At 31.9% G+C, this 8065-nt stretch overlaps 4 protein-coding genes across 4 annotated transcripts; 1 reads left to right on the top strand and 3 right to left on the bottom strand.

Annotated features, from left to right (window-relative positions):
- Positions 1-828: 828 nt before the first annotated feature.
- On the bottom strand, positions 829-1751 carry LOC108558029 (C-type lectin 37Da-like). Its single transcript, XM_017914816.1, has 3 exons — positions 1529-1751; positions 1356-1464; positions 829-1285 (listed from the first exon to the last, which is right to left on the bottom strand). The coding sequence occupies exons 1-3, from the start codon at positions 1658-1660 to the stop codon at positions 1020-1022; spliced, it is 507 nt and encodes a 168-aa protein (XP_017770305.1). The 5' UTR covers positions 1661-1751; the 3' UTR covers positions 829-1019.
- Positions 1752-1883: 132 nt separating this feature from the next.
- On the top strand, positions 1884-2589 carry LOC108558030 (C-type lectin 37Db-like). Its single transcript, XM_017914817.1, has 3 exons — positions 1884-2111; positions 2164-2272; positions 2328-2589. Exons 1-3 carry the CDS (start codon positions 1974-1976, stop codon positions 2564-2566), a joined length of 486 nt encoding a protein of 161 aa, XP_017770306.1. The 5' UTR covers positions 1884-1973; the 3' UTR covers positions 2567-2589.
- Positions 2590-5836: 3247 nt separating this feature from the next.
- Positions 5837-6514, bottom strand: LOC108558031 (C-type lectin 37Db-like). Its single transcript, XM_017914818.1, has 3 exons — positions 6348-6514; positions 6187-6295; positions 5837-6132 (listed from the first exon to the last, which is right to left on the bottom strand). Exons 1-3 carry the CDS (start codon positions 6486-6488, stop codon positions 5894-5896), a joined length of 489 nt encoding a protein of 162 aa, XP_017770307.1. The 5' UTR covers positions 6489-6514; the 3' UTR covers positions 5837-5893.
- Positions 6515-7203: 689 nt separating this feature from the next.
- On the bottom strand, positions 7204-7802 carry LOC108558028 (C-type lectin 37Da-like). The gene is made up of 3 exons (XM_017914815.1): positions 7657-7802; positions 7495-7603; positions 7204-7436 (listed from the first exon to the last, which is right to left on the bottom strand). The coding sequence occupies exons 1-3, from the start codon at positions 7786-7788 to the stop codon at positions 7204-7206; spliced, it is 474 nt and encodes a 157-aa protein (XP_017770304.1). The 5' UTR covers positions 7789-7802.
- Between the last annotated feature and the right edge of the window lie 263 nt (positions 7803-8065).

Below are 8065 nucleotides of genomic sequence, written 5' to 3'. Positions count from 1 at the left end.
ATTTACTAAAAGATGAAGTCACTGTTAAAAGTACATTTGAATTGAAATAGAATTCCAGGAAAACCTTATAAATATATACAGAAATAATTATATACTTCATTAATTAGTCGTGACTTTAGATTTGATTTGTAGATCTAACAATCTTGATTATTAAGAAATATCCATAAAATTGAATTGGTTTTTAACTTGAATTTCAGAATTATTTCACAATTAATATCACGAAAACCGTCATAGTTATAATAATCACTATATACTTTTATTAATTATCTATAAACTTAGCTTTGATTTGAATATTTAACGTAATTTGTAACGTTTTTATTCATCGAGAAATTTGCTAAAATTTGCTTTTTCTTGCATTTGCTTCAAATTTGACTGTTAAAAAATAATTATATAGAAATAAAATTTACTTATTAATTTACATATGGTGTTAGCTTTCAATTAAATAAGTAACATTAGTTCTAACAATTTTGGTTATTGGATATCGATAATTTATTTTCAATTTTTTTAAGAATTAATTTCACGAAAACCGTAATAGTCACATTAATCACCATACACGTTTTTAATAAACTATAGATTAAGCTTCAAAACAAGTATTTAACATTATATGTATCTTTATTAGTTATCAAGAAATTCGTTAAAATCTGAAGTAACATTTAATTTGATTATTTTAATAAATTTGACTGTAAGATGAAATTTTAACTAAATACTTTGCAATTATTAAAATTATCTATTACATTAGATTTAAGTATTTAAAATTCTTTCTAACAATCTTGTTTATTGAGAAATAATTGCGTAATTGGGAAATAATTGCACGGAAACGGTGATAGCTAAATAATTATCTGCATGTTTATTTCACTCACTAAATCGAAAACATCGCTGTTTCTATTGGATTATGCACAGATAAGTTAAAAAAAAGACTGATTAACTTAATTCCACTTTAATTCTACTTTTCAGTTTATTTAGTGAATTAATCATTTCGTTATAACTACAAACAATAAGATTGAGATGATTTCTGGTCTTCATCGACGAATATCGGATGATGTAACTAACTTCGGTTGCTCGCAGATGTAGAAAGCTTGAGTGGTGCAGCTCTCATCGTTCATAACCAATTTTTTGTTGTGCACCCAAAGATGCATGCAATACTCGTTGCCCTGTTTGTTGTTGGGTTCCCCGGGCAACCATTTTGAGGCGAGCCCGACCGGATATCCGCTCAACATCCAATGGAATTGAAGAGGTTCCATCGCAGCAGCCGACGTCCAGAAAGCCATACCGTGCTCGTATTTAGCTTAAATTCACACCAAAATCAATTCATTTCCAATGTAAAAATTATAAATAACAAAAAGAAAAAAACTTACTGTTAGTTTTAATGAATTCGTGCAACTTATCGAACTCATCGTCAGATTCGATGCTCACCAAATTCATGCCCAATTTGCTGCACGACATGAACGCTTTGTAAAAAGTAGCCTTAATTAAAAAAAAAATTATAGAGTTAAGTAAATTGCAATTTAGTTTTGTTTGATGTAAATACCTTGTAAAAAGTTTCGATGTAGTACAATTTGTTTTTGTACTGGAAATGAAACGGACTTCGTCTCTGCAAAGTGTGCGCTTGCACCGCAACCAAAACGAAGGAGGCGAGGAAAAACCATTTGGAGAAGGCCATGATTGTCGATCGAATGTTTCCAACTGACTGAGACACAACTTGAGATAAAGATTAGCGTTGCTGCAGTTTTCGGAATTTCCGACGTTAATAAATATCTGGTGTTTTTGCACGAACCTGACCGAGGTTATCGCGTAAGACGCAAATAGATTTTTCAAGAGAACGAATGATTCATTGAACCCCAAGTATATTAATTACATTTGTTTATCAATATTCGGTTTATATAATTGTTGACCTTGAGGAAACTGGGGGATTTACAGATAATTTCTGATTAAACTGCTTTCGATTTCATTTGCGTTTCAGTGTTGCTGCTGCGATGATGAGTGTTAAACTGTTGGCGATTTTGTTGGTTGCGTTGTGCGGTGGTGTTTCGTCCGCTTCAGCTTTCGCAAAGAGGAGTCCGTTTTATTACGAGTACAAGGATAAACTGTATTATTTGGAAACTTTCTACAAGGTGATTCAATTGAAATTTCAATTTTTGGAGTTTAAAAACGTTCTTTCTGCAGGCAACGTTCTATAAAGCCTTCATGTCTTGCAGTAAAATGGGCATGAATTTGCTGAGCATCGATTCCGATGAGGAGTTCGATAAAATCCATACGTTTGTGAAGGATAAAAGTAAGATTTGTTTTTCAAGAGAAATTCGTGTTTTTATGTTAGTTTTTTTTTGCAGTGGAATACAAGGATGGTTTGATGATTTTGACGTCGGGGGCGGCGAAGGAGATGCGCCAATTCCATTGGATGAATACAGGAAATCCGGTTCGATTGTCCAGGTGGCATCCGGGCGAACCGAACAACACCAGCGGACGCGAATACTGCTTGCACATTTGGCTCACGAACAACAAATTCCTGCTGAACGATACGCACTGCGATTTGGAAATGTACTTCATTTGCGAATCGAAGAAAATCTAAATAAATTTCCCATCTCGAACGTACAGAATATGTTTATTTTTTATTACTAATATTCATCATTATTACTAAACGACAAGATTTCACTTTCCGAACTTTTGTTAACAGTTGTTAGTTTAAGGACAATTTTAAAAGGATTGATTGCTAATACTCAAGAAGTGTGTGAAGTTGATAGTTTAACAGAATGCAAGTGTAAGAATTGGATTGAACAATGAAGATAATTCACTCAAAGATAATCAAGGTAGAGCTACAGAAGTTTATGGTACCAAATCAAAGTCATAATTGAATCGTTTTATAATTGTACAAGAGATTACAATGATGTTAAATGTTTCAAATACAATAACTGAAATCACTTAATTATCTTGGACTCGTTAAGAATCTCGATGAATAGAAAAATATTAACTCAACGCAACAAATCCATCTCAACCGCAATAAAATCGTCACTTCTCTTAAACAAATCATCGAATGGATTGTCTACAAATGAACCAGCAAAAACCACATCGAAAGCTGAATTGCATCAAGCTGTGAATTTGGTGGAATTACTAAGGTATTTTGTGTTTTGAGCTGCAATCAAAGAACGAAACAAACAATTAAGATGTTTACTGTCAAAACCTAACGAAATTGGATGAAGCAATCAAAGAAAAATGGTCAGAATTGGAAAATTGTCTTTCATCAAAACAATGCAAATCCTCGCACATCTTTGATAACTCGTTAAAAGTTAAAGGAAGAGATGTCGCATCCCGCATATAGCCTTGACCTTGTGCCCTCAGATTACCATTTATTTTGAAGATTGCAAAACTCTTTAAATGATAAAACTTTCACTAATTATGATGACCTAAAATCGCACTTGATTCAGTTTTCTGATGATAAGAACCAGCAGATTTGTGAGCACAGAATCATGAAGTTGACAGAAAGATGCTAAAGGATCATAGGACGAAATGGAAAATATTAAATATAATTGAAGTATAAAAAGAAATGAGTTTTATTTCATTATATACTTTTATATTTTAAGAGAATCCAAATTGTTAGTAATAAGTTTGATAATAATGATAATATTTTCAAATCGAAATTACATATACAATTTTAAAAGGATTGATTGCTAAAGCTCAAGAAGTGTGTGAAGTTGATAGTTTAACAGAATGCAAGTGTAAGAATTGGATTAAACAATGAAAATAATTCACTCAAGGATAATCAACGTCGAGCTACAGAAGTTTATAGTACCAAATCGAAGTCATAATTAAATCGGATCGTTTTATAATTGTACAAGAGATTACAATGATGTTAAATGTTTCAAATACAACAACTGAAATCGCTGAATTGTCTTGGACTCGTTAAGAATCTCGATGAATAGAAAAATATTCACTCAACGCAACAAATCCATCTCAAACGCAATGAAATCGACACTTTTCTTAAACAAATCATCATTAGTATTGACAAATGGATTGTCTACAATAACATCAAACGATGCATCAAGTTGAAAAGATCATGCTGTGAATTTGGTGGAATTACTAAGGTAATTAGTGTTTTGAGCTGCAATCAAAGAACGAAACAAACAATTAAGATGTTTACGGTTTAAATTTTAATTTTGGCAACGAATTTTCTACTAAAACAATAATTGCAATTCATATATGCTTACTTGATTATTATTAGATTAATTAATGTTATTTCAATTATCATTGAAACTTAACATTTACTTAACACAGTTTAATCAAAATTTGAATATTTAACATTATATTATTTATTATTTGCAAAATGAATTACACGGAAACCACAACCGTTACAATAATCACTATACATTTGTTTTGTTTTTTTTAATTATGTATAATTTTTTATTGTAAATCTATCATTTTAAGTTATTGGGAAATTTACTAAAAGATGAAGTCACTGTTAAAAGTACATTTGAATTGAAATAGAATTCCAGGAAAACCTTATAAATATATACAGAAATCATTATATACTTCATTAATTAGTCATGACTTTAGATTTGATTTGTAGATCTAACAATCTTGATTATTAAGAAATATCCATAAAATTGAATTGATTTTTAACTTGAATTTCAGAATTATTTCACAATTAATTTCACGAAAACCGTCATAGTTATAATAATCACTATATACTTTTTTTTAATTATTTATAAACTTAGCTTTGATTTGAATATTTAATGTAATTTGTAACGTTTTTATTCATCGAGAAATTTGCTAAAATCTGAAAAAGTTGCTTTGAAATATGTAACATTAGTTCAAACAATTTTGGTTATTAAGAAATATCAATAATTTATTCAACAATAATTTTCATTTTTTTTTATTATTTAAGAATTAATTTCACGAAAACCGTAATAGTCACAATAATCACTTTAAACGTTTTTAATAAACTGTAGATTAAGCTACAAGATAAGTATTTAACATTATATGTATCTCTATTAGTTATCAAGAAATTCGTTAAAATTTATTGTGCGTACTTTTGTTAACAGCTGTTAGTTTAGGGTAAATTTTAAAAGGATTGATTGCTAATACTCAAGAAGTGTGTGAAGTTGATAGTTTAACAGAATGCAAGTGTAAGAATTGGATTAAACAATGAAGATAATTCACTCAAGGATAATCAACGTCGAGAAAAATATTCACTCAACGCAACGAATCCATCTCAAACGCAATGAAATCGTCACTTTTCTTAAACAAATCATCGAATGGATTGTCTACAAATGAACCAGCAAAAATCACATCGAAAGCTGAATTGCATCAAGCTGTGAATTTGGTGGAATTACTAAGGTATTTTGTGTTTTGAGCTGCAATCAAAGAACGAAACTAACAATTAAGATGTTTACGGTCAAAACCTAACGAAACTGGATGAAGCAATCAAAGAAAAATGGTCGGAATTGGAAAATTGTCTTTCATCAAAACAATGCAAATCCTGGCACATCTTTGATAACTCGTTAAAAGTTAAAGGAAGAGATGTCGCATATAGCCTTGACCTTGTGCCCTCAGATAACCATTTATTTCGAAGATTGCGAAACTCTTTGAATGATAAAACTTTCACTAATTATGATGACCTAAAATCGCACTTGATACAGTTTTCTGCTGATAAGAACCAGCAGTTTTATGAGCAAAGAATCATGAAGAAAGATGCTAAAAGGAAATGGAAAATATATAATTGAAGTATAAAAAGAAATGAGTTTTATTTCATTATATACTTTTATATTTTAAGAGAATCCAAATTGTTAGTAATAAGTTTGATAATAATGATAATATGTTCAAATCGAAATTACATAATTTCTTGAGTTTGGAAAGAAACATGTTTTGTACGTTCGAGGTGGGAAATTTATTGCTAAACATCTTAAATTTTCTTCGATTCACAAATGAAGTACATTTCCAAATCGCAGCGGCTATCGTTCAGCAGGAATTTGCTGTTCGCGAACCAAATGTGCAAGCAGAACTCGCGTCCGTTGGTGTTGTTCGGTTCGCCCGGATGCCACCTGGACAATCGAACCGGATGTCCGGTGTTCATCCAATGGAATTGTCGCACCATCTTCGCCGCTCCCGACGTCCAGATCATCAAACCATCCTTGTATTCCACTGCAAAAAAACCAAACATAAAAACACAAATTTCTCTTGAAAAACAAACCTTACTTTTATCCTTCACAAACGTATGGATTTTATCGAACTCCTCGTCGGAATCGATGCTCAACAAATTCATGCCCAATTTACTGCAGGACATGAAGGCGTTAAAGAACGTTGCCTGCAGAAAGAACGTTTTTAAACTCCAAAAATTGAAATTTCAATTGAATCACCTTGTAGAAAGTTTCCAAATAATACAGTTTATCCTTGTACTCGTAATGAAACGGACTCCTCTTCGCGAAAGCTGAAGCGGACGAAACACCACCGCACAACGCAACCAACAAAATCACCAACAGTTTAACACTCATCATCATCGCAGCAGCAACACTGAATGAAACGCTCAGAGAGATGAAACTCGTTTAATCAGAAATTATCTGTAAATCCCCCCGGTTTCCCCAAGGCCAACAATTACATAAACAAATCAATATCAGTTTAAATTTAATTACTATAAATTACGCATTCAGAGTTCATTGATTCATTACAGCAAAATCTACTTTGGATAACCTCGCTTGGGATCGTGCATAACAGCAGATATCATTATTTATTTACATCGGGAATTCCGAAAACTGCAACGCGTCTACGAAAGGAATCTTTATCCCAAGTTCTGGTTCAGTTAATAGGAAATCTTCGATAAACAATCACGGGTTTTCCTACATGATTTCTCTTCCTTCAATTTCGTTGCGCAACCAATAATTTAACACTCATCATTGCAGCAAGCAAATTCAATTCAGAAAGAACATACTGTAGTGGTTTATAAACAAATGAATTAAACACATAAATTCTCATAAAGTTGGCGCTGTAAAAGATAACTTTAAACTTCACATATCTTTTTGTTAACAAGTTATCAAGCCTTTACGGAAATAAAAAGTAAGATAATGTTCGTTTTTGCACTCCTATTAAAGTTCTAAATTAACTTAAAAATGACATCTGTCAAACGAGAAAAGGAAACAATCAATAACATTGACAGAAGTCAACATAAATATAAATTTAATTCAATAAAATAATACAAAACTTTTCGTGTATCTTAACTCAGCGTTCGCAAATATAGTAAACTTGATTATTGCAATTTTCATCGTTCATAATCAAGTCTTTGTTTTGTATCCGCACTTCCAGACAATACTCGTTGCCATCTTTATTGTTAGGTTCCCCGGGCAACCATTTAGAGGCGAGTCTGAGCGGATATCCGGTCAACATCCAATGAAACTGCAACGGTTCAATCGCAGCAGCCGACGTCCAAAAAGCCATACCGTTCTCGTTTTTAGCTTAAATTCGCAGTAAAATTGAAATCAATTAAATCTATTTGGTTAAACAAAAACTCACTGCTGAACTTGATGAAACTGTGCAACTTATCGAACTCATCCTCAGAATCGATGCTCACCAAATTCATGCCCAATTTCCGGCACGACATGAACGCTTTGTAATAATTAGCCTTAAATAAAAAGAAAAGAGTTAATCAATTGCAATTTAGATTGCTGCAAATACCTTGTAAAAAGTTTCGATGTAGTACAATTTATTTTTGTACTGGAAATGGAACGGACTTTGTCGTTGAATAGTGTACGTTTGCACCGCAACGAAAACGAAGGAGGCGAGGAAAAACCATTTAGAGAAGGCCATGATTGTCGATTGAAAGTTTCTAACTAACTGAGACACAACTTGGGTAAAGTTGTTTTTTATATACTATCCATTTGTATTACGATCCAAGTCCAAAATTGTATCCAAACCATGTAAGTTAAAGTAATTACACATATATGTATTAGTCAATTCTGAGAGACTACAAACTAGTCTCTAAGAATGGAGACTTTGATGATGCCTGGAGATTTTCATCTAATTTGGGAGTATCTGTGTGTTCTTTCAATTTTTCTGCAATGAATGAATGTTAAATGATGATTTT

Source organism: Nicrophorus vespilloides, unplaced genomic scaffold, assembly GCF_001412225.1.
Source record: "Nicrophorus vespilloides isolate i.1.1-1 unplaced genomic scaffold, Nicve_v1.0, whole genome shotgun sequence".
In the NCBI taxonomy this organism is placed as follows: domain Eukaryota; kingdom Metazoa; phylum Arthropoda; class Insecta; order Coleoptera; family Silphidae; genus Nicrophorus; species Nicrophorus vespilloides.
The sequence above is the reverse complement of the archived record's forward strand: the minus strand, read 5'-3'. Positions and strand labels throughout refer to the sequence as shown.

Bases quoted from the DNA above. Each gene is read 5' to 3' on its own strand.
- LOC108558029 (XM_017914816.1), bottom strand. From the start codon at position 1,660: ATGGCCTTCTCCAAATGGTTTTTCCTCGCCTCCTTCGTTTTGGTTGCG. The intron at 1,465-1,528 runs GTATTTACATCA...TTTTTAATTAAG, and splicing joins ACATCGAAACTTTTTACAAG to GCTACTTTTTACAAAGCGTT. The intron at 1,286-1,355 runs GTAAGTTTTTTT...TGTGAATTTAAG, and splicing joins CGAATTCATTAAAACTAACA to CTAAATACGAGCACGGTATG.
- LOC108558030 (XM_017914817.1), top strand. From the start codon at position 1,974: ATGATGAGTGTTAAACTGTTGGCGATTTTGTTGGTTGCGTTGTGCGGT. The intron at 2,112-2,163 runs GTGATTCAATTG...TTCTTTCTGCAG, and splicing joins ATTTGGAAACTTTCTACAAG to GCAACGTTCTATAAAGCCTT. The intron at 2,273-2,327 runs GTAAGATTTGTT...TTTTTTTTGCAG, and splicing joins TACGTTTGTGAAGGATAAAA to TGGAATACAAGGATGGTTTG.
- LOC108558031 (XM_017914818.1), bottom strand. From the start codon at position 6,488: ATGATGATGAGTGTTAAACTGTTGGTGATTTTGTTGGTTGCGTTGTGC. The intron at 6,296-6,347 runs GTGATTCAATTG...TTCTTTCTGCAG, and splicing joins ATTTGGAAACTTTCTACAAG to GCAACGTTCTTTAACGCCTT. The intron at 6,133-6,186 runs GTAAGGTTTGTT...GTTTTTTTGCAG, and splicing joins TACGTTTGTGAAGGATAAAA to TGGAATACAAGGATGGTTTG.
- LOC108558028 (XM_017914815.1), bottom strand. From the start codon at position 7,788: ATGGCCTTCTCTAAATGGTTTTTCCTCGCCTCCTTCGTTTTCGTTGCG. The intron at 7,604-7,656 runs GTATTTGCAGCA...TTTTTATTTAAG, and splicing joins ACATCGAAACTTTTTACAAG to GCTAATTATTACAAAGCGTT. The intron at 7,437-7,494 runs GTGAGTTTTTGT...TGCGAATTTAAG, and splicing joins CAGTTTCATCAAGTTCAGCA to CTAAAAACGAGAACGGTATG.